This window comes from Camelus dromedarius, chromosome 4 (assembly GCF_036321535.1).
Source record: "Camelus dromedarius isolate mCamDro1 chromosome 4, mCamDro1.pat, whole genome shotgun sequence".
Classification (NCBI taxonomy): Eukaryota; Metazoa; Chordata; class Mammalia; order Artiodactyla; family Camelidae; genus Camelus; species Camelus dromedarius.
Window position 1 is genome coordinate 61,693,265 of NC_087439.1, and position 26,913 is coordinate 61,720,177.

Below are 26,913 nucleotides of genomic sequence, written 5' to 3' on the forward strand. Positions count from 1 at the left end.
TACAAAAAGATGGATGTTTCCAGAAACCACTAATAGGAGAAATTACAATACATTTTACAAAACCATGATTAGTTTTAAAATGACATAAAATACTTAACTGTTGTATCCCAAAGGCAAAATTGCTCTGGTGAAGTAGCTGCATCTGGACAAATGACATTTGCTACACTAGCTCAGGCTGCCTTGTCACAGTGTCCCGTGGGTTTGATTTCCCACCAGTACCAACACCCTCTTTAGAAATTTGTGGGGATTGAGAAGTCAGAGGGACCTGGCGGTGGAGGGGTGCTTCCCTCTGCTCTCAGACAGTTGCACCCAGCATGCCTTTCCTCAGACCAACTCCCTCACAGGCCACACAGAGTAAATAATAGATAAAGAGATGAGTCACGCTACCACTCATTATACAAACTTGATACAAAGAATAACCACCATCAGGAAGATTCCCATGCATCTTGAGGTGTTTTAGATGCTGGCTTGAGAGATCTACTAGGCCAGAATTTTCTACATTGCAGCTTTAAACCAGTAACTGGGACATGAAAATAATGTAGTGCAGTATTTAAAATGATATGATACAGAAAAAATCTATTTAGAGCTATATAGAAATATTCATACATAAATATATAATATATATTACATCTACATGTAAGATTATGTTTTAGGGTTGTGACATAAAATAAGTATCATAATGTTGGCTGTCTTAATAATAAAGTTCTCAAGTCACTGCTTTACTTCAAATCCTTTCTAAAGCTTTTGTTTCCCCTTTCTTATTCAAAGGAATGTTCCTCTAGTTTCTCTGCAAATAATTCTAGGGGTAGATACTCTCTGCCTCCTGAACTAGTTTTATGTTGTTCTACTGGTTAGAGATGCTTCTACACCGTCTACTTCCTTTCCTTTCTCCTTGCCTTCCGTCTCTCCCTTTCTTTCTTCCTCCCAAAACACACACACACACACACACACACACACACACACACACAGAGCTGTGTGCCCAAGGAGAAGCTGACACCACTAACTGATGTGAAAGTAATCATTCCCCTTTCTAGGTTCTCATTCTGAAATGTGCAGTCCCAATTCTGGCCCAAGAGACATGAGGGAAGTCTACTTGGGGGACTTAAAGAGACAGTTCCCTCTCTTCTGAAAGCCAGAGGAAGAGATACTCTCATCACTTTCCTGGATGATGTCTCGTTGCAGTAAGATCTGCGGAGATGCAAGAGCCTCCTTGCTGCCAACACTGAGGATGACAGAACAGAGAGAAAGAAAGAAACTGACTCCTTGAAAATATCTTAAATTTGCCAAATCAACCAAATCTGAAATTGATTCTATCCATGGACTTTCTGTGAGATGACAAGATTCCTTGCTGTCAGTTCCAGTTGGGGTTTCCGATAGTTGCAGCCAAAAGCATCTAAACCAATGCAGTAATCAATGAACAAGAATAATTAAGAACGCTTGGAAAAATAACCTTAACTAAATGGTATTCAATTTACCCCCAAATAAAACATATTATAAAGAAAGACAATTAATATAGTGTAGAACTGACAAATCAACTGAAAGAAAAATCAGTGGAGGGGAATATACAGTCTACTAACACATCCTTGTCCTAGATAGAGTATTTGTCCACATAGTTGTCAACTTGTTTTGTTTGTTGGCTTGTTCTAATGTGAATTAAATTTCATTACCTCACTGCTAAAAACTGTTGAATATTTTCATGTCATATTCAAATAATATTCAATCTCTTTACCATGGCCTATGAGACCCTTCATGGTCTAGCTCTTGTTTATCTCTCCAAAGTCATCTCATGCCTATCTCTGCCTTATTCATTTTGCTCTAGTTACGTGGATCTCCTAAACCTTATTCTAACTCAAGGTCTGTCTCCTTGGAGTCCTCCTGGAATGTTCTTTCTCAAGACCTGTGCATGACTTGCACGCCTGCTTCATGCAAGTTGCTCTTTCTCAGAGGTCTTCTCTGAAAATCTAATCTGAAATAGCAACTCCCCACCCTTTAACTCTATACACTTATCACAGCTTTTTCCTTTTTGGGGGGTGGGGGGTGCATAATTAGGTTTATTTATTTATTTGTTAATGGAGGTACCGGGGATTGAACCCAGGACCTTGTGCGTGCTAAGAATGAGCTCTGCCACTGAACTATATCCTTCCCTCCACTTTATTTTTCTTATATCACTTATGCGTGTGTGTGTGTGTGTGTGTGTGTGTGTGTGTGTGTGTGTGTGAGAGAGAGAGAGAGAGAGAGAGAGAGAGAGAGAGAGAGAGAGAGAAACAAAGAGAGAGACAGAGAGACAAAGAGTTTTCTGCTTCTCCCATTGGAATGTAAACATGGGAGGGCAGAGACTTCAGCTTTTTTTTTTTACCATGTTTATATGGATTATCTCATTAATGCTCACAAAAAATAGCAGGTGTTATGTTTTGTTATTCTCATTTTACAGAGGAGGAAATTTAGGCATAGAAAGACTAAGGAACACGCTCAAGGTTAGAGAACTAATAAGTGGTAGAATCTGGATTCAAAACCCATCAACCAATCACTGTCACTCTGGAGGCTGTTGTTCTTAACTGCTCTACTGCCTCTGTGCGCAATTAAAATGAAAAAAGGCTCAGTATAAAGTGTAAAATGCCATATTGTTAGAATACTGTAGGACATAAGGTTAGATGTGGGAAATCATTAAGATAGAAATATAAAGTGTAAAACATTATATATTATACAAATACACAGTATTTTTTACTATGTTTAGTCATATATAGTAATTTTGTACTATACATATAATTATGTACAGTAATTTTTCATGGAGTTTCATAAGAAATATAAAAATTTTAAACTTTGATTTGTATGATTTCATATGATTTATTTTTCTTTTATATATTTTTCATATTGCTTTTTTGCAAATGTCAGTAATATTCATATAAACCATTTAGAATAACAAAAGTACACATCTTAAAAATAAAAGGAATATAAATAATATAAATAAAAGGAATCTGACTGTTACCATAGTCTGATTTATTGTGGTAAAATATCCTTTTCTTTCCACTCCAGTTTGGAACCACCTGAGGAGTAGGCACATGAATAATAGGGATGGAGATCAAAATATCACTTTAATGTGACAAGGGTGAATTTTAAAATATGATATGAATATGCAGCCTCATCAGTGTCTTAACAGTTTCCATAATTAAGTAACTCTGCCTGTCCAATTATTGGCAGAGTTGCAAAAACTCCAGCTTCTGCTATTGGAGTAGTCTGCTGGCAGCAGTGGATGGAAGAAACTGTGTGATCAGAGGACAGACTTTCCCAAGGAGACGGCCACTGGAGAAGCTATTCAGTGCGACTTGGTCAGTTCCTTCTGAGCTCTTCAGTTAAGCAAGACACCCATTGCACAGAAGGAGAGGGGAGGAAGGGGCAGAGATGGAGTAGAAAGGGGCTAGGAATATTGTAGATCTCTTTCCTCTATGCAATAATTAACAGTAGAGGATTTACGCTGTTTGCCTTTCATAGATAGAAATGCAACTTCTCTCGGCTTCAGATGAATCATATTTATCTACCCCTTTTCTTTCTGGCTCATGTTGCAAGGAGATGGATAGGACTCTGAATTGGATACAGAAGATCATTAGGATTAATCTGGCCAACTGCAATGAGAAGTTAAAAAGATACCAGCTCTTCGCTGTTTCATACCACCATTATTTATTTCCATGTTATTTTTCTCTCTTTCATGTATAGGATTTTCCCTTTTCGTATTAAATAATTATTACATATTTACTTTAAGAAATTTAGACAGAACCTAGGGAAAACACCTCACAGAGAATTCCTGCCCACATTTTGGTGGTTCATGCCAGGCTCTTTATGCACATCTGTAGTGTCAGGGTCTTCGCAGGAAACAAAGAGCACACACTCTGATGGAAATTTTAAACAGGCTTATTCATGAAGGGAACATTTACAGAGAGGAAAAAATTAAGAAAACTAATATATAAATTAGGAGCAGTGGAAAGTTGCTACCTATCCTAGGCTCGAAAGGGCAAAGAATGAAAATGACCCAAGTAGAACCTAGCTAAGAACTGGGCCTTACAAGTGCGGCTGCCTGACGGGAGCTGTACCTGTCAAGCAATGCAGCCATCACTGCAAATGCATCCAAGGTGGGAGCAGAAGGAATAAATGTGCCCACCTTTCTTTCTGCTCTCTCTTCTCCTGGCAGTGCCTCTCATCGGTCAATTCCAAACATAAGTCACTGGGCAAGCAGCTTCCTTAGGGAACAGAGGAGGAAAGAGAAGCACACAGAATGGATGTGCGGAGGGAGCCAGTGGAGAATGAGCAGTGTAACAGCAGTGTAACACCCACCTCCCTGTTTGGTTGCCTATCCATCCATCCATCTATCTAGATACTCATTATGAAATCATGTCCGATACTCTGTTCGGCCGCTACCTTTATCTTCACTATGATTATGAAGATAAATTATGAAAATCTATCTTTGTACTTCATTATATACACATTTAGGACATTTTAATGGTTAAGTGCTATTCCATTGTATGAGATATTTGAACAAGTCTTATGTTCACACTAACATACTTTTAAATTGTCTTCAGTTATTATCTTCTCATAACTGGTATTCACAGATGCCCTTCTGAATTATTTTTGATGATTATTTATAATTAGTATGAATAATGCTCTCTTTATTTTATCATTCAACACTTAAAATGAGAATCTCTAATAATTTCATTACATGAGAAAGCTAACTGACTTTGAATTATATCAAATATGGCTTTGTTAACACAAATTTTGCTCTCATTACTGAAAGTAGTAGAGCAATGTTCTAATCTGACTGACTGAGATATGATGGGGCTATTGAGCACTACTGTCAACAAAATACTCATCATTATTATGATCAATTGGCTATCCAAAACTCTAAAGCCGGGTCAAGGCTTTCTTACAAGTATCAATGTGTAATTAAAACTACAACTTCAGGAGGAAAAAAAACAAAAACAAAAAAACAAAACAAAAAAGGAAAGTTCCAGGATACTTTGGGTCTAGGCAGAAGAATGGAGATAAATCTAGAAATACAACCTAGTTTAACTATCTTAAAACAAACTGAATGTCAACTATGGCAAACAATAAAAAACAATTTAAAACATTTAAAAAGAGAAGTCATTTTTGATGATGAAAACTCAAAAGACTAAGTATTAGAAATATGCTGGTGAAATGAATAGTACTAAAATTGATAAAGTGTTCTACGGATAAAGGATATTATTACTCTAGGCCTCCCATGTTGAGATGAGATCTCTAAGCACTCTTTTCCATTGCTTCACAGTTACAGAATGTATAGCAAAATATTCCAAAATTCTCACTGATAAAATTTTTTCTCTAAAATGAAAATACTTTCCTCATGTAAGCTTATACAGATGTAAGTATCTTCAAGGAGATTCTTAAAAACAAATCAAATTAATTTAATCTTAAAATATTGCTGTCAGGTTGACTGTAGTAAAAGTTAAGCACCTCTAAATATTATCAATGTAAAAGTGTCTCTGTATAAGCTTCCATAGTGGTAATGAGTAGTGAATTATCTACTGACATGAGTGGATAGTAGCTAATCCATGAATTGTGTCCTCCTCAACAGGACATTCAGCAATACTCATATAGATAAATACCATGCCAGCTTTTTAAAGAACAGGAAAGTGTTACAAAGGTAACTAGTTTCTGAACTTGTACATTATCATGATTTTGATTACTGTCTATTAGCAGTGTCTGTTGCACTTAGACTTCTGTATTTCACACAGTTGAGTCTGTGACTTAAGTCCCACCACGTCTTTAAATATAGATAAGGATAACAATTTTGCTTTATTTAATCACCCATAATTAATAGCAAACCAATTTACTGACTGTTCTTTGACTCAATCAAACATATTGGCTCTCTTTTAAGTTTCATGTGTTATTCCCTTTTGGCAAGACTAATTTACCTACACCCCCACCAAATGTGCACGCATTTAAAAAATTAAGATAACTTACTATAATAATATTTCTTAAGAATAAAGACCAGAGTTGGTACCATAGCTTCCAACACCACCCATGATCAGGCCCGTGGATAATATTTTGACTCATCTCGCATAATGCTCCTTATCTGACTTTACACAAAATGAGTTTAGTTCCAACTTAGAGGCTTTGTACTCTGATAACCACTTGATCTATTCCCTCATTTCTTTCAAGTCTCTGCTCACATCTATCACTTCATGGAGACATCATTTCTGTACATTCTCTATAAAGTGTTATTCCACCTCACCACTCTCCATTCTCTTAATTTTTTATAGTGCTTATCACCACTTGGCATATATGTTAGTGCTGATTCCATTAATTATTTATCATCTACTTCTCTCTTAGGGGACTAAGTAGAATGTAAGTTCCATGATAACAGAAACATACAATTTTTCACTGTTCTAACATCAGCACCTAGAATAGGGAAAAACAAATATTTCTTGAAAGAATTAAGATCATCAAAAGAAAGACAAGGGCCGTAAAGGTATCAGAAGGGTATTGTGGTGGTTAATTTTATGTGCCCATTTGGCTAAGGCATGATACTTTATGGTACCCTGTTTTGATCAAACACCAGAATAAATGTTGCTGAGAAGGTATTTTTATGTGATTAATATTTCAATCAGTGGACTTTGAGTAATGCAGATTACCCTCTATAAACGTAGACAGAACTCATCCAGTCAGTTAAATGTCCTAAGAAACAAAAGACTGAGGTCCCTGAAAATAAAAGAATTCTGCCTTCAAATTGCCTTTGGACTCAAGTTGTATAAACACACCTACACACACACACACACTCACCACATTCACAGACACATTCTATTAGTTCTGTTTTTCTGGAAAATCCTGGCTAATACAAACATTTTTCTATGCCAGCATATTAATGTAGAAAAAAATCACTATTATAAGTGGATCAAATTCATCATTCCAAAGATAAGAATATTTCTAAAAAGCAAAACATTAAAAAAATAAAAATTCTTGATTATGAATAAATATATCTAAAAATATAGCTTCAAAGTATATGTAGCAAAGACTGACAGAATTACAAGGATAAATTAATTAACATTTGTAGTTAAGAATTTTACTATATCCATGTCAGAAACCGAGAGCTCAAGCCATCAAAATAAATGTTATAAATGATCTGACTATCCAGTAAATAAGCTCAAACTAAATACTATGAAAACGTTTGAAGCAACAAGGGATTGACACAGGCACTGTTTCTGATTATACAAGAGATGTTAAAAAAAAGTGTCTATATTAGAGGACACAGAGGATCAACTTAATGCAGACTATGTTCTCTGACATAATCAAATAAAATTTGAAAGTTTAAAAAATGTTAGCTCTAAAACTCCCAGGAGATAATAAGCCCTGGAAAAGAGCAAAGAGAGTGGCTTCACATTCGTATATTAAGTACTAGTGGGACATCTACTAGTAAAAAACAGAATTGTACCAGCTCAGAAAAAGACAATGTTACCAAAAGATTAGAAAAAATAATTCAGAAAAGATCTTGTCTGTCCGTCTGTCTCTATAGGAGGTTGATATATGACAGAAGTGGCATCACAGATCAGTAAGGTAGGGTTTAATCACACAGTCAGGACGTTGTATGATGTCAAGAAAATTGTGTCAATAGATAGGAAAATAAAGTTGGGTCTCCCACTATAGTCATTGAACTACTGTTTTCAATTTCATGTTTCTTTCTTATAATAAGGTTAAATCCCTAGCCATTAATCTGATACATGTTCTTGAAATCTTTAATAATAGTATATGTCCCCATCTAAGTGGCTTATGACTTTCTTATGAACATGCTGTGGACAATGGTATATTAAGTAGACAGTATCTGTCACATCTGAAAGAAGATATAAATGTGACTGCATTGATTGCTTCTTCTCCTTTCCTGCTCTTCTTACTGTAGGCGGTTAACATGTCCCACATACAGGCCCTGGTATTCAGAATGAGAAGACACGTGGAGTTCAGCTGGAGACGAGGAAAATCCATCAGGCCTGAGCTGACTCCAAGCTCTCTCATAAGAGCACAGAAGCAAATTCTCCAGTAAATTAGGATGATTCTGTGTTTGTTTTTTGCAGGAAACACTGACTGATAAGAACTCCTTGCACCTTGAATTAAAGTCCTAAAATGTGAAAGGTAACAACATAAAGCTAAAAAAGTAAGATGCAGAATACTTTTGTGACCTTACAGTGGGGATAATATTCTCAAGCAATCCCCTAAAAGAAAAAAAAAATACTAAAATAAAACTAAAGTAGTTTTGATTCTATGAAATTTAAAGATTTCAATTTAATAAAAGATATCATAGATGAGATCAGTAAATCTCTCTCTCTTTGGGAGAAATAGTCACTTAAAACCATAGATTAAATATAGGTAATTATTGCAAATCTGTAGGTTCCAAGAGAAAGGAAATCCAATAGGAAAAACATGGACAAAGGCAATTAATTCACAGACGAGGAAGGCTGAAAAACTGACAAGTATGTAAAAAGCTGCTCAACATTACTCGTAATTAGAGAAATGTGATGTACATAGTGCCCACTACAAATGACAGAATTATAAAATTAAATACTACTTGTTATTAGTCTGCTTGGGCTGCTATAACAAAATACCACAGACTGGTGGCCTGAAAAACAGAAGTTATTTTCTGTTCTGGAGGCTAGAAATATAAGATCAGGGTGTCAGCACAGTGGGATTCTGGTGAAGGTTCTCTTCCTGACTTGCAGACTGTGGCTTTTAGCTGTGAGCTCTCATAATCTTTCCTTGTGTGTGCACAAGCCTCTTCTTAAATGACCACTAATCTTATTGGATCAGGGCCCTACCCTTATGACCTCATTTAAATTTAACTATTTCCTAAAAGCTCTGTCTCCAAATACAATCACATTAGGGGTTAGGGTTTCAACATATGGGTTTTGGGGGGATACAATTCAGCCCATAGCACTACCAATGTTGAAAATGAGATTCCTTGAAGCACTGTAAACTAGTGTAGTGATTCTGAAGAACAATGCAGCAGTGCATAATGAAAGTAAATAACATACATTCTATGGTGTAGCTAGTCCTCCCCTGGGATATACCACAGAGAAACTCTCCCAGATGCCCATTACAGGGATGTGTATGAGGATGTTTAGCACCATATACCCTGAAGGAGCAGAGGCTTTCAGGGACTTTAGGTGCCCAATACTAGTACAACAGATAAATAAAATGATAAAAATGAGTAAAAATGGAATACTCTCCAGTAGACCAAACTGATAAACCTGACAGACAACTATCAGTATGGATATAACTTAAGAACATAAAATATAATTTTAAAAAAGCAAGAAATCACATGGAATTTATGACAAAACACAGTTTTAAAAAAATCTTAGATGCAAACATACACAAAATAATTCTATATATTCTTCAAGGGTACCTGAAAATCTAAGGAAACGTATCGAAGACACTCATCAACTTCCATGGAGGGTGGGAGGGAATGAGAGTAAGGAGGAACATGAAGGGGGAAATATAATACAATCTAAGGATAATTGTGCACTGTATACTGAGAAGTATGGTGAGCTCAGCTCTTTGTAGTTGAGGAATAAGAGAAACAAGGGAGAGATATGGTGGATGAAGGGAAGGGACCTAAGTCGGAGGAGGAGGAAAGAAGTAGGAGGTGGAGAAAGAGAAGCTGAAGCAAAAGCAGCAGAAGCATCTATTGTTACAACCAAATTCTGATAAAGATAAATGGTTTCTAGTGCAGCATGGACGAAGGAACAAATCCAACATTATAAAAGGCCTAGTGAAAGGACAGCAGAAGATTAAAACCTCCAATTGAACTCAGTCCATGAGAACAGAAACAGGTAATTATATAGCTGCCAGTATAGAAGCGCCCATCCTATTTCTCCAGCCCCCTAAACAGCTACAGGATACTTTTTACAAATCACACTCTAATGGCAAATATAGCATATTACTTGTGGAACGGTTTAACTTAAAGTTTTCAACACTCCCAGTTTACTACTTGCAAATTCACGTCTATTGCTTCAATTCACTTTGTAAATAGAACTTTTCTTGTCTCTTCACAGCTGAAGCCCAGAATTTAGAACAGTACCTGGCACATAATAGGCTTATGCTAAATATTTGTCAGCTGAATTAACATAATTTCTACCATTAGACCAACAAAAATACAAGAATGAGAATAATAAAATTCTTGGATAGACAGCACGGCCTGAAATGCAAATCTATAATTCCAAATGCATATCCACTGTTCTGTTTGTCAAACTCATTATTTCAAAGCATTTACAGAGTGTTGATTTTCATAATACCAGTACTATGCTACTCTTTTCAATTTTTTTTCTTTTGGTGGTAGAGTGCATAGTTGTGGCTATTACATGAGGATGATTTTAAATAATTTTTCTTTACACTCCTCTTATATTACAAGTGAGAAAAGGTACTTTTGAGATCAGTCAGATTTGAGTAAATCATATTTGAATATTGTTTGAAATTCAATTTTAGATAAATGTAACTGTGTGTTATCACAAGCACCAACTGTGCAGGCTCTGTCTCCAAGAGTAGTGTGCTATTTACTCTGGGTTGATTTGCCCATCTGGTGAACTGCAACTTCTCTTAAAGGATTATCCTATTAAAAAGCATCAGCTTGGCAGATTAAAGAGATTATCTATTCAATTTTGTATGCACAATCTATTAAAAAGTAGACAAATTCTTGGGCTACTTGACTGGGTCATGAAGTATGCGTGGACTATAAATTTTAACTGTATTATTTTAAAATCTAATAACTAACATATACTATTAGATTAAAGTAATAACATTACTCTTAATACCATAAATATGTACCCCTTAGAAAAATGCAAGGGTCTGATTATGCTTTATTTCTTTACGCAAAATGTATTTTTCTTGATTAATATATGTGTAAAAATATCATTAGCCATATTTCATCATGATCTATGCTAGCATGTATATGTAATTTTTATTATACCCGTACACATACAGGCATAGCTAATTATATGCATTGGAATATTTCATTGCCTTGATGATATTAAGATACAGCTAGTCATGAAACTAATTTTTCATACTTGTTATATAGATAGAAATCTTTTTGAATTTCTTAAAAGTGTTTACAATAATTTGGCATTAACACATTGTTATATTCATTTAACTAGTGTAAACGTTATCTGAAAACTGTTTCTCACATTACTACTACAAAATTAATCTTCATTAAATATGATGACAGTAATTTAGAATTTGTCACTTCTTTGGACATGTGCTGGATTTAAATTGTTTGTATATAATTAAGCACATAAGCATTGTAATGAACTGCCAAGGAGATATTTTATTTATATATGAAAACATTTCCAAGCACCTTTTGATCATCTGTGCTTATAATGTTACAATTATACTTCTATGCCGTAAAGTGACATTAGAGAACTAAGATACAATTGTAACTATGCTTGTTTTGAAAATACTCACAAAATTGAGGATCTAATGACATAAGTGTGAATTCTTTGTATCATCCAGGTAATTGCAGCTGCAATAGCTGACTGCACCTGCAAAATTCTCTAATTTGTAAGATTAATAAATTATTTCCTGCTCTAATTAAACCAGAATAGGTCAGATTCTTACTACCTCATAAAGTCCTATAAGAATTTGAGTTATTAATTTATTAAAATGTTGAAATGTATGTATTTCTTTTTTTGCCGAAACTCTTGTTGCTACAGAGAGTGAGCGTGTTGCTAGATTCGCAGGAATAAACATTTTGTGTTGCAAGCAATACAGTTGTCATTTAAATTTGAGGCTCAATTTTTAAATAATATTGAATCTTATATCAACTTGTATTTTTATTTTGGATCAAGGAAGAGCAGAATGTTTTACTTACAATTTGATATTTTATTTTAAAATTTTCAATAGTATACAAGAGCATTTACGTTTTACATTAGAATATTATTTTAATTTCAGGATATCACGTTCTAATGAGTAGTGGGAAAATGCAATACTCCGTTGAGTAAAACTTAGGTTGTAAAATTAATTGATGAAGTCACTTAATCCAAATCTCTAATTTTAGAGAAGATCAAGTTGAGGTCAACAGAGATTAAGCGTCCTGCTCAATTTCATGTTACAAATCACAGATGAACAAGAATCTTTTTATTCTCTAGAGCCTTGCCTTGTGCTTAACTCAAATGTCCTTTTCTGACACATGGGATGTGAGTAATTTCTAGATGTTTCTAAAAATTCAATTCAGACTCCGATTAGACATTTTTGAGTATTCAAGGTATGAAATCATTATTCCTAAAACTATGAACACAATTGCAAAAGAGGAGTCTCACAGTTTGTGCAATGGTGGTGTTATTAGGCTAAGCATACACTCTTTTAAACATAGTATCTGAATGAAAGGAACAATTTATTTATAAATCTTGTATTTTAAAAAAGTCAGTAACTTTCACTTATATTAAACTTTCATAATTTACATAACTCAAATGGATTTCAGTTCTCAGAATTTATGATCCATTATTAGGATGACAGTCTAAATACTTAAAAATGAACCAATCAGAATGGACAATAGACCAATCAGAACAGGTTCATGGTCATAACACTTCGTAAACTACAAATATTATTTCTGAATTAATATACCTTTGGTCAATACACCTTTAGTTAAAAGTTTTCAAGGTGTCCTGACTATCATTAGCATGTTATTTTTCATACTCGCTGTCAGGTGAATAAAAATGTTTCTAAAACAGGGACTAGCATGACTAAAACCAAGCAGAAAAGATAGTTTTTTTTTTATTTTCACAATTAAAGTATAAAACCATCCCTATGAATCCCCAGAATTTTTTCTTTACAATTTCCTAGAGCTACAGATTAAATGAATTAATTCAGGCTCTCACAGAACTGTGCAAATGTATATGTTTATTAATACACATATGTAATTAAAGCTCTCAACACTCTTTGAAATGGGGAAAATGGAACCAAACTCATAGTTTTGTGATGATTAAAAGAAAAAGCACCTTTCCAGTTCCTAGAGCACAGTATACTTCACTGCAGGTATTAATCACAGACTTGGGTCTCCAGGGGAGACAAATAATCTGATTTCCTTCAGCTCCTCCAGTTCCTTTCTCCAGGAGCAGAAAAGACCATATTCTACTCAAAAACAAAATGGATTTGCATACAAACAGGGAATGAAATAATGGGACTATAAATAATTGAGTAGAGTCATCTGGTTTCCCTTGTGCTCTTATATTTTATCCTTTCTCCTTGCAGCTCTTTCCCAGGAAACTGGTGGTAGAATGGATTTGCTCTTAGGAGGAGCAACATAGGTTGGCTCTGCCTTATGCCTTAGAGACGTAAGAGGTTAGCTTGCTTTCTTCCTTTCTTATTTCAGTTTCTAATCAGGTGAGGGCTTAAATAAGTGGAAGAAAGGGGGCCTTGCAGGCACTCGCGTATTCTAGCCCATATAACTCTGATAGGAATGTATCTTGAGGTGTGGGGTTGGAGTTCCAGAGCCCATGAGGAACATACAGGTACTTAGGATCCCGCCTTGTACGTAAATACACATCAAAAACCTGGCAGATAACACTAGGGAGATCTTCTTTGCCTTTTTTTTTTTTTTTTTCTTCTTCCAGATATAACTAATTGACAAATAGTGACAAGATTCTGTGTCTTAATCAGGTTTGAGTCAAACATTGCCAAGTGGTCATTAATTCGACAATTTCAATACTCATAGCAAATAAATTACTTCTCCTAACAGATGTCATGTATCAATATGAAGTTGAATACTACTATTACAATGAGAGGCAGAATAATATAAAGTCTAAATTCTAGTCTCTGGAATTAGACTGCCTGGCTTTGAATTGTGACTCCACATTTGATCAGCAAGGTGTCCTTGGGATTGTTGTTCACGTCTTTATTGTTCTATTTTCCTCATCTGTAAAAAGGGGGCCGACAGTAACAATCTCATTAAATTGTAGTAAAGAATAAACAGGTTTTCATATGAGCCAACTCAGACGGTTTAAGGACATTAGCGAAGGGACTAGATCCAGAGGTCTGGGCTCATGTTGCCTCACTACTGAGGTAAGAGCCTTCTGAATATCCTCCCTTGGCGAATTTTTCTGTAAGAGCCAGATAGTAAATATGTTGGGCTTTGCAGGTCACATGGTTTCTGTTGTGAATACTTGACTCTTGCTGTAGTGTGAAAGCAGCCTTAGACAATATGTAAATTAATGGGCTGTCTGTGTACTATTAAAATTGTATATAAATACAGGTCAAGCTGGCCTGTGGGAAGTAGTCTGCCAATCTCTGCTCTATCTCAATTTTCCTGAATTGTAAGGTTTTACCAACCTGGTTGGTGGGAGCATAAACTATTCTTAGGCTCCTGTGAGCTCTGGAGATTTTTCTATTTAACTCTCCAGGTAGATTTTCCCCTAGCTTTAGGTTATTGAAGGTGGGAGGGAATCTTCTGCAAATCTCCAGAGCTCACTCTCTGTGCTGCTCTCTCCTGCCTTGTATTCTGCCTACAAACTCTCTAGCTTCCTTGGCTTTCCCAGACTTCCCACTCCATCTCTTCAACTCTGGGAAATCGCCAGGTTTCCCCTAGGTTCCTGTCCATCTCTGAGTTGCATGACCTGGACCACCTAGAAGTTTTCTCCAGACAGGATTCTGGGGTAGCTATAGAGCGCATCTTTGTACTTCCCCTCTCTCAGTACTTCTTCCACTGCCCAGTATTCAATGTTTGAAAACCACTGTTTCATTATTTTTTTCTGTTTTTTTTCAGTTGTTTCAGGTGTTAGGGTAAATCTGGCCCCTGTTACTCCATCTTGGCTGGAAGTGGAAGTCACAATAGGTCTTTAATATTTCACATACAAGGAAACTGAGGCTCAGAAATGTTTAGAAATTTCACCCAGATCATTCAACTACTTAGGAGTGGAGACAAAACTCAAAACCAGGGCTTCTAACTTCTAAGTGAGCGCTTACTCTATTACACTACACTGCTTCCCACAGACGGAATTAACTGCAATCTCTTTTTTAAATACAAAACAATGAACTGCAGCCTATACAAACAGAAACAAATAAATCAAGTTTGAACCAAGGATTTGGGGGTTATCTTATGATTTTTGAAAAATTCTGGAGGGGTCTAATACTTTTCATATTTTACAAGGGGGTCATTATTTTTTTCTTCCCTTTTAGCATTTCTCTTGTGGTTCTGCTTGTCAGGGATATTTAGGATTACCTCCAAATGGTGGGAAACTTTGCCTATTTTGATGATCTAATACTGATACGCTTTCTACTAGAAAGTCCCCATCTGGCTCAAACTTCAGCTCCTACAATCTCTAGGGATGTGACTTCTTGACAAATGTACTGGAATTACCTTTTACAAAAGAGTGAAAAATATTGCTAACCTACATAAACACGATGAAATGAGAGATGTGGAAAAGTGTATGTATAAATTCTCACAATTCATTTCCATTACTTTCACTACATTTAACATTTTCTGAAATAGTAATACATTTTTGAATGGCAAAACATATGGCATTTGAGTATGCCAAGTGAGAGGTATTTAGATAGTGTATATTTGTAAAAATGTGCAGCATTATATTACCAGGAGGCTCTCTGTTTAATGAGAAAGGAACACTTATCCTTTTACAAATACACGAGTTATAAACACATACTAATATATGTATGTTTCTATAAACAGACAATCTGTGTTTGTTGCAAGCCAAGTATTTGCAAATAAAACATTATGTAAATAATACTATGCCACAAGCAACTCCTCTTTTAAATGTGTGTGAAGCTGATTTCTCGCAGCGAAAGAAAAGCTAAAATCTAGATGGTGATTCATACATCTTTAAATCTTTCGATTTTAATTATATATGCATATACAATACTATATACAACTTTACTTGTTAGTTAACCATTTAAATTATTTTTAATATTACATGAAAATGAGACTGTATTAGGATTTCCTCTTTACAGAATATACATTAACCCTTTGCCACACATTAGAAGACAGTAAGACAATTATCTCCCCCATTATTTCTATGAGTAAACTTACTTCAAGAAGATTAAATAATTTGCTTAAAGTCTAAAAGGTTGGGAAGAGGTAAGGGTATGAATTACAGTCTATATTCTTTTTCTGCACCACAGGTTTTCAAATATTTTTATCAAAGATACATTTTTTAAATGATACACTATAAGAAGTATCAGTTTTAAAACAGATAAAGTACTATTTCATTAGTACTTAATTTACTTTTATAAATTTAAAAAGAAAATATTTCTTTATGAGGTTAATAAGTAATGAGGAAATTTTAATATACATAAAATCTGAAATCAAATGTTATGGCCCACAGTTTCAGTCTTTAATGACCTTGACTCCGATTTATTTCTATACTGTGTTGGATTTGCAGAGACAAGAAATCCCTTATTTATAAAGATAAGCCACTGTACATGAAACAGCTCTTTTTAAGCAGCACACCTTATAATTTTAAGATGCCCTTCAATTAAACTAATTCAGAGACAAGCAATATGATGAGAAAATTTTTGTTTCTATGCTGATTATTTAGAATATCTAAAAATGACTCATATTCCTTATATTAAATTTCTCAGAAAGAATAGTATCAACACTTGCACATATATTATATGATATTATATGTGTATTATCAATGTTTCCTCAGGTCCAAGGGCACAGCTGAGACAGCAGACAAGATCCTGCCTCACATCAGTTAACTTGTGACAAAACATGTTCGAGGTGATCAACAATTTGATTTTTGTCACAGAATTTTGACCTGGAAACATGATTTGGTAAAACTCAACTACTGTGAACCCTGAAGAAATGTTAATAACATCAATATATCCTTGCTTTTTTCAGACAGTTGTTGTATCATATATGCTTGTATTGGCTGGCCGCTGGGAACAAATAAACGTTACGTCAAATGAATGTATATTTTGAGCTTTTTACTTCAGATTTGATTTTATCGTCATGGTCCAAATATTTTCATGATATGTTTTTATACTTTTCTTTTCAATCATCTTTTCCTGAATAAATGCAGATGAGAAGAGATCTGTATGTCCCTGTCCCTATTTCGATTTTGTTTTGCTCTTGATTTTTCTTTACTCTCTTGCGATGAACATAATTTCTGGTATTTTACTTTGTGATTTTCATCTCTCTGTTCAGATTTTCATTAGACCTCATGTTTGCTCTCTCTAGTTCTTTCAATTTTTGATATATTTCAAACTTTTTAAAGGACGAGTCGCTGAAGACTTCTCAACAGAAGCACAAATTTCTCATTATTCAATGAGAAAAAGACTTATGACATTAATTTCTCAAGCACATAGAATTAAAATTAATTATAGTATGTTCCTTGAAGAAATGGTCAAAGGGATGGGAAGGTCAGGTTGCAATTATATTCCTTCGAACAGATGACATGTTTTCATTAACAGGGTCTCTGACTTACACTCTTTGTCTTTTATGTTTCTCATTGTTTCACCCTTGATTCTGATAGTTTTTTTTTTAATATTAGTGTATTATCAAGTATATAGCAGTCATGGGGAGAAACAAATAAGCTTATTACACCAGGGACTTTAAGATGATATTGACTTGTGTGACAGTAAAATAGAAACTGACATTTATTTAAAATAAAGCTTGCCTCCTGAGTATGCATAGGAAAGAAATTTGGGGCTGGATAACAAGGATAGTAAAAAACAGTGGCAACATATTTAATAATAATGACAGTAAAATATATATCTAGTATTAGTTGTACAGCATTTCAAAACACCCTTTAACTTCAACTATGAGAAAGTACAGCCAAAAGTTTTGAAATTTCAGAGTTCGAAACTCAAGGACATGAACACTTGGATGCTACCTCAAGATAATAAAAAGGATCTTACAGATGTAAAAGTATTTATGAAAACCAAGTTAAAGCTCCTTCAGAACTGTGATGCCAATGCATATTCTATATATCAAAAAAGTATAAACTGAAATATTAATGAGACTTCACATTATAGAATGAAATTCTCATAATTAGGATCTTTTATTCTGTATAGTGTTTTCTGTTCGAATTCTGGTAGACTGTAAATGCCTTACTGTCAAGAACATTAATAAAAATAATTTAAAAGAGGTAATTGTTATGAGTATGGTTTATATACCAATCTGCAATGGGAACACAACTTAAAGTTTGTTGAGAAGACAAACTTACTGCATTCTATGTTTCAGATATGTGATGACAATATCATGAAACCAGTTCCATGAAACACAACTACTTTATGGCTCTAGAATTGCTCCTAGAATACTTACACTTTCTGGATAATTTTTAAATAGAACACTATTATTTTCTTTATATTTATTCTATCTTTTTTTCTTTTTCTAAAATCACCATCTCTACCACTTTGAGCCACTGAAAATAAATACCAAAGATTTTTTAAACTGTCAAAACTGAAAGTTTAAAACATGTATCACAATAGCAAAGATACGTCATACAATAACAGATATATCTTATTTAGCATAAGCTATTATTAAAGACAAAGATGTAACTGTAATTTTAACCTTTGAAACGGACAAATGGAAACATTGTGTGATTGTTATCAGTTGCTACACTATTTATCAACAGCAAGGATAAAATATTTCATCTCATTGATAACGTTTATATTACTGTAAAAAAAAGCTAAATACAAATAATAATATTACAACTATTACCAATTAAAATAATTGTTGGACATAATTGCAATAAGATGAATATATATTTAAATTAATGGTAAAATTGATAGAATATGAGATATTATTAAATTATTATAGACTAAAATATTACATTAAAATGTTTTAGTTTACCTTCACCAAACTTGTTCTTCCCTATGTTTAGCTATTTTATCTTAAAAAAGCTCAATTTACTTACATTGGATGGTGATTCTAAGGGATGCAGACTCCAAATTTTGTGTTGCACTGCTAAGAACTTGAGTAATCTATATTAGCACACACTTACCTCCTCTATTATTTCTTCCTTTACATATGTGATAAATGTAATGCCTTCATCATATATACATATATAATATGATAAATATAACAATATAATATATTCTAGTATAATATTAAGAACAGAAATTTACAATGGAGGAACACCAAAAAACTAAAGTGGAAATATAAAATACTTGGAGACCATATATTAAAGTTGTTAGCTTGGTTAAAAATGTTAAACAAAAGAGATCCTACCTGATGAATTAAAGTTCACCTCGTTGCCGGGACTTGGACCTACATCAATGGACACAATTGGTGAGAGCTTCCGAAAATCCCACAGTTTTGTAACTCCACAGGCATCGCAGGACGCTATCACGTGACCCTTCACAGTATTAAAAAAAGAGAAATGTATATTCATACATATATACATATTACATATCTACAAACATATACAGTAACTCAGACAAAAAAATACGTTACAATTTTATTAAATCTGAAGAATATGCTCCTCTAAACTGAAAGTATTCATTATACCCTTATCTTGGGCATAAAAATGTTATAAAATGACAATTGAAATATATAAAATTTCACACCAATTTTGGAAGATAATTTTTCAGGAAATCATTTTAATGATTTTAACTATAGAGAAGATATAATAAAACAGAAACATACATACCCATGTAATTTGTCTATACGTACACATATCACATATATGATATACGTAATCTACACGCAAAAGCTATCTATATATGTGAAAATATTGCACTAAAAGCCTATTTTACTTTAAATGCTTACAATTATTGTGTTGATAATTAATAACTCAGAATAAAAATAAAAACAGGTAGGAAACGAAATGGATGAGAAAGAAGAGCTTTTGTCGCAGCAGGTAGGATCCCTGGGGCCTGATAACATGGATGGCAAGAAAGCAGTGACTACTTTGGTCTGTTAGACAAAATTATTAAAAATATTTGGGGCTATTTTTGTAACATGCAGTGGGATAAGAAAGAAGGTAACTGGCTAAGAGGCATGGAAAACAAAAGGAAGGGTGGATGGATTCAAGTGTTATGGAAACAGGGGCAGACACTTCCCAGCACAGAAGTACCATCCCAAGGGCATCAGTGTGGAGTTCAAGGTCTGCCTATACTCCTCTCAGGAGATACCTATTCAGCATCTACCTCATGTCAGAGACTGGGACACAGAGGCGAGTAAGAGAGGGTTCTGCTGTTCAGAAACTCATAATCTACATTCATTCTCATCATTCTGTCACTTAATTTCTGTGTCCACTGACCAAGTGAATATGAGTACTGGCTACACCAGGTCCACATATAACGTTTATGGTAAATCATTACAGTCTCCAATTCGACACACAGTTTCCCTTTCAGATCCAGCTTAATTTTCTCTAATGCCTAGTCAAAAATCATCCTCTCATTATCTTCTTCCTAAGTATTCTAAAATGTTACACAGTAACTTGATTATTATACAATTTCCCCTCATCATTTTGAACTAGCTCACACAAATTTTTTTTCTCATTTACTCCTTGATTTTCAACCTTTCTGTAAATAAAATGTGCATGTTGTATTAAAATCCAAGTAAACTTTTTGTTTTTTCCCTAAACATACCCGTAAAGCAACAAATGCCAGTTTTAAAGTTCTGTAACTGCTGTCACTGGTAAAGCAACATAATAACCTTGTCCCCAATCTAATAAGTGGGATATTTAATCTCTTTTATTACTTAAAAAGAATGTAGAAAACTTGGAATGGTTTCAAATATACAAACATGTGTTGTAAGAATTGTGAAGAATCTGTAAATTTAATTTTTAGAAAAGAACAGTTCTCAGGACTCTAGGGAATATTAAGATTAAAAATTGTAAAGAACTCTTAGAAATTATAAAGAACTCTTTCTAGATATAAGAGCTTTCAAACTTCTTTGAAAAGTCATAGAACATAATTTTTTTTCAACTTTGAGAATAAGTTTTAATCAGAATTTAATTTGGAGGCACTTCTTATCAAAGGCAGGTATATAGACTTCATGTAATTTTTTTTTTTTTTGGTCCAGATTCTATGAAATAGAGACAATCTTAAATGTGCTTCACACCACTGAATATTAAAACTTGAGGAAATATACTATGACACTGAATCGCCAGGTGCTGGGGCAATCGTCCAACTGAAGATGTTCTTTTCTACAGAAGAAATTAAAAGGTAGAAAGAGATCATTAAGATATGGTGGAAATTCATAGAGAAAACAAAATTAAACAAAACTCTTAAAATACTAAAAAGACAGATCCACAAAATCAAAAGCTGACCTTTGAAAAGAATATGCAGATAGATGAATTGAAAGATTTGTGAAAAAGAGACAAAAAGAAAATAGTTACCAAAAAAAAAAAGTGTCCAAGAAAAAAGAAGTCATAATTAAGCAACACTATAAAATGGAAGCAGGACAATTTAAAATATGGTACAGATGACAGAAACCACACCAAAATACTATGAAGGACTTGATGCTAACTGTGAATTCTTCAGCAAATGGAGTTTTCAGAACATAAATTTAAAAATTAACTATATAACTTTGAAAAAACAGCCATAAATATCATAAAAATAAAAAAAAAATAAGAGAAAAGAAACACCAAACCTATTGGAAAACTGCTCTTCAAGTGAGCATTAGACAGAAGGAAAGATTAACAAACACTTGAAAGCCTTCTCATTGACCTTAATAATACAGTTGAATTGAGCAAGTTAAAACATCCACAGTAGTCTCCTATGAAGATTCAGTTAGCTCGACTCTCCAGGCCAAGATCACCCTAGTGGCCAAGTCTGTAATCTTTTAAGAACTGCCTCTTATCCCCATATACTGTACCTAGTCTCCTCACTGAAACTCATCTCCATGGACAGAATAGATGCTTAAGGCATAGGCGTCTTGCTCAAGTAGAAGCAATAAAATATAGCCCCGTATTTTTCAAACCAATGTTGAGAAAGATAAGCTCTTTCCTCTCTGATTAAAATTTGTGAAACATGTATAATTTACTTATGCTACGTCACTTAGTTTTTTGGGTTTTGTTTTTTTTGTTTTTTGTCACTTAGTTCTAATGTCCAGGTTCAGCACAGTAAGGAAATTGATAAGATTAAGACTATTCAGGAAATCTGGTGGCATTTAAGTCTTGGCTCCAGCCAAACCTAAACATCAGATGCCATCAGCCCTGTCTGAAGTTCAGTTTTGTGAGCCAATTAACATCCCCATTTTGCGTAAGCTAGTTTGAGCTTGCATTTTTCACTTAAAATTTTTCCTATTTTTTCCTATCAAATTAGAATCTATTTTTAATGAAAATACTAATATTGATAAGAGTACAAAAAAACAAATAGACTTGCATTCCAGGTGGGAGCATAATTAATAGCTAAAATAACAGCTTTTATTGTCATAAAATATACTCAATACTATTTACAGTATTATTTCATTATGTGTAATAATCTCATTTTATTATGGGGAAAAGAAAGTAAGGCTGAAAGAGGTCATGTGACTTTCCTAAAATTACCTAGGTGGAGTAATTCAGTGTGAGGATTTAAGCATAGGTCTGGTTGACTTCAGGGTCTGAGATTTTAACTGATATATTACATTCTAGTTCTTAACTAATATAGCATAATATATAGCAAGTGTTTAAATATATTGAATATATTTTCCATTAATACATTTAAATAAGCCAATACCTCAGCTCAATAGTTATCACAAAGACGTTCCTCACAATATTATTTATAAGATAGGAGAGTGGAAACATAAGAAAATTAGTTGCTAAATAAATAAGAAAGACAGACACACAGATACACATGTATATCTATACATATAGATATAACTGTAGCATATAGTTACATAACTAAACTATTATTTTAACTATTATAATGGCATTCTCAAAGAGTATTAATACAAGGGAAAGCATATATACATAGTTCAATGAAAGAAACAGCAAATAAAATTGTTTATACTTATACACACACAAAAAAAGCATATGTTGAAAATAAGATTGGTAGGAACTAAATCAGAAGTCGTTATCGTTAAGTGAGAAGATGGGTCATTTTATTTGCTCCCTTTCATATTTTCAAAAGTCAAACTTCACAGAATTAGCATCTATTAATTGTTATAATCAGAAAAAACATTTTTGAATAAATAAAAATGAAATCAAACTGTCATACACAATACCTGTCAAGTGATCTAATTTTTGCTTCCTAAAATTCCACTATGTAAAATGAGCAAGAAAGAGGGGTCGTCAAGCTGAATGGCAGGAACATTAAGCCCTCGAAACATCAGGGCTTTCAATATGTGAGGGCAATGACGTGCAACTTGGTGTTAAGGTATAACTATAATAAAACGTTTAGGCTCATTAGGAGGAAAATTAGTATTTCAAACATTTTTAGTACTGATACATTAGTGTGTCTCTTAGGACAGGCTTGTGCAGTATTAAGCATTTGCTTGTTACACTATTTCCTTAGTATCTTACAGGCACAAATAAAGCAAAGCAATTGTGGAATTAAAATGGAAAGAGAAGGTAAATTTTGGGAATGTTCAAGGAGTGGGAGGCTAAATAAGGATGGAATATAAAGCACCAAAAAGATGCAGGTAAGATTGCTGTTGTCAGCAGTTGTCAGTATGTACTTTTCCCAATGCTACTGTCAATCTGTTAGGTGTCAATAAATTGAATCATCAATCATGCTCCACAGGTATGGGAACTAGACATCTCAAACAATTACTTCACACCTACAGTACACAACAATGCACTACATAACTTGTTCAAAGTGATATATATTTATTATCTTATTTAATCTTTCATCTCTATGGTTAAGTTATACTATCACATTATTCAGGTGAGAAAACTGAGACTGAAAATATTACACAACTTGCTCAAAGACATTTTGTTAGTAGAATGTAGACTCAGGATTCAAATCCAGGTAGTTTGATCTACATGTCCAAGCTAACTTAAATTTTAACAAGGGAAAATTTTGCATGCCTTGACCTAGATGCTTTGCAGAATTGGAAGCCCATGAAGTCCCACTTAAGTGCTTAAAGAGCATAATCCATTATGGAGGTAGAACACCTTGAAATAGTTAATAGTACTGTAATAGAATATCAACAAATGTCTATTAGCAAAGAAATTGCTCAAGCAGGTATTTAAATTTACAAGACAGAGGAATAATTTGAAATAGATGAAGACAATGTGTAGAAAGGAACACGTATTTACTGAGCTGTATTATGTCCCTGGCTTGGGGCCATGAACAAAAGATACAGTAGATATAAACTCAAAAGAAACTCAGAGCTAACTGTTGGAGAGAGGAGTAATCAAGCAAGTACAATACAAAGTTAAATGTTAGAAGTAGGTAAAGGGTTGTTTACAGTACAGACTGACCACCTAACCCAAGCCTGTGGGATCAGAGAAGGTTTCTTCTAGGAATTCATCCCTACGATAGGTCCATTAAGTGAATGTGGCTTTCTAGAAATGACAGCATTTTAGATAGGTGAAGATTATGAAGAGATATTAGTGAAGAGAAAGTGGGAGGGCATCGTTAATATTAAAAACCTCACAATGTCAGAGCACAAAGCAGAAATTAATATGTCTCACTAGGGGGGATATGGTGAATTTATGATGAGGTTAATCATGTGTAAAAATCCTGAAGTTTTTAGAGCTCACACTGAGAAATATGAATTTTATATATGATATGAAAAAAGTAATGTGTTTTGAACATAAATATTGATATGTTAAAAAGAATGAAGTCTCAGAAAGTTAAGCAGGTACTAAGTAAAAAATTTGTCCCCAAGACCCTGAAAACCAAGTAAACATGACTTTCCTGTGGTTTTCTAGTTTGCACCATAAGTCTAAGCAAGAGTTTGGCTGAATCCAGGAGAACTTACCTGGACTAGTCAGAAACCTATTACTTCACTCATCAAAGCAATATTGGTTGAGCCCACTAGGTATTAGGCACTGATTTAAGTGATGGATAAACAGAAGTGAGCAAAACAGACAGAAGTCCTGGACTCATGGAACTTGTATACTGCTGAGAATTATACAATAAATTAAACAAATCAGTAAAATAAGTGGTATGTTCAATGTTAATAGGCTTTATGGAGAATAAAAAAATCGTAGACAAGGAATATTTAGCAGAAAGAGTATAAAAATGTAAATAGCTTGGTCAAGGAGAATCTCACTAGGAATATGACCTTTGAGTTAAGAGCAAAGGGACAGGTTCTGCTGTAGGAGAAGAGTGATCCAGGAAAAGGGAAGAGTAAGGCCAAAGTCACCCAGGCAGAAGTACTGAAAATAAATGGGCCAGTGTCGCTGGACTTCCAAGTCCTTGATTCTACACAAAATCAGGAGAAAAACAAAAATAAAAACAAAACTGGGCTATGCATTTGAATGGACTGAATAGGACTATATTTGGAGATCAGTTGGAGATGATGACAGTCGTCATTAAGTCTAGATTGCTGGGGGCAGAAAGAAACATTGCCATGATTTCAACAATTTATCTACATACTTATGACTCCCAAATTGACATGTCCAATTCACATCTCTATTTTTGAATTCCAGATCTTTATCTCCACCCCCTACAGAATATTGTTATTTGGATATTCCACAGATAGCACAAGTCAGCATATTCAATGCCAAGTCCATCCTTTCCTCAAACTTGGTTTTCTGCTGTACTTTTCCATTTCAGTAAGAGGCTCCACACTGCAGGCAATCAGCAGAGCATGCTAACCTATCCTGCACCTCTTTCTTCTCCAGTCCTGCTCAGTTGAGATAGGCTTCCAGTCTCCGCAAATTCCTCACTTCAGATCTTCCTCACCTCACACATAGACACATGTAGTGAACTCCCTGCTTTCAATCATGTTATCTTTGCATTTCATTTTCACAACCGTTTCTCAACCAGGGTGATTTTACCTCCCACAGGACATTTGGCAACACTGTCTAGAGACATTTTGATTGTCACAACAGGGGAACCTACCACTGGCATTCAGGTGGTAGACGCCAGGGATATTGATTAACATCTTATGATGCACAGAGCAGCCCCACCCCCACCCCCAGGTAATGAAATTACCTGGTCCCTAATGTCAATAATACCATGGCTGACAAACTAGTGACTTGCTATTTTTTTTCTAAAATACAAATTTGAGCCCCTCTTTGACTCAAAGTCCTGCCTCTCGTCTCCCATAACTTCCCCACACATTACTCTGCTTTCTATCCCTCAAATATACCATGCCCGCATCCTTTTCTTCTTGCTATTTCCGCTAAGATGCTTATTTACTTTCTTCCTCTGGTAAATATTAGTTATACATAAAACTTGGCTCAAATACTATTTCTTCTTCTAAATTACCGTAGAGAACGTAAGGTATTCTTTCTTTTGCTCCTGAAGAACCATGTAATAAAACTGATACAACTAATTGTAGTTTTTTGTACACATGCATATCTTTTCCTTCTAGACCTATATTGTGCAGCATGTGGCTGCTGAGTACTTGGAATGTTAACTACTGCAACTGAGAAACTAATTTTCAAATTTTATTTAAATTGAAATTCCCTCACATAGCTAGTAATTATCATATTGGACATTTTAGATAAAGAACAGTTCCATCATTACAGAAAGTTCTGTTAGACAGTACTGCTGTAATCCTTTTGTTCTCAGCTTGGGGCTTATATTATACACTTAATAAATATTTAAATAAATGAGTTAATAAATCATTTCCATAGCTGAACAGTCAGAGCATAACTTTTTCTAATGGTTGATAGAACTCTCTCAAGAATCATACCTGATATTCCCATTGAGTTTTAATTAGCCATCTTTGGTATTTATAATCTGTTGCATTACATTGATAGTTATCTACTTTATGTAGAGATTTTGATTCTTTAATAATATTCTAGTTCATCAAGGAGCAGGACTAAATGCTTTACTTGTCTGAATCTCCCACAAAACCTAGCATAATGCCTTTCATTTTGCAAATACTAAATGAATTGAAAG

The 26,913-nt window shown here is 34.2% G+C and overlaps 1 protein-coding gene across 1 annotated transcript in view; it reads right to left on the minus strand.

Moving 5' to 3' along the window:
- Positions 1–26,913, minus strand: part of SPAG16 (sperm associated antigen 16) — a 774,014-nt gene that overhangs the window by 188,913 nt on the left and 558,188 nt on the right. Inside the window, exon 15 of the mRNA XM_031451824.2 lies at positions 19,187–19,313. Within this exon, the coding sequence (XP_031307684.1) occupies positions 19,187–19,313 (127 nt within the window). The remainder of the gene's footprint in view (positions 1–19,186; positions 19,314–26,913) is intronic.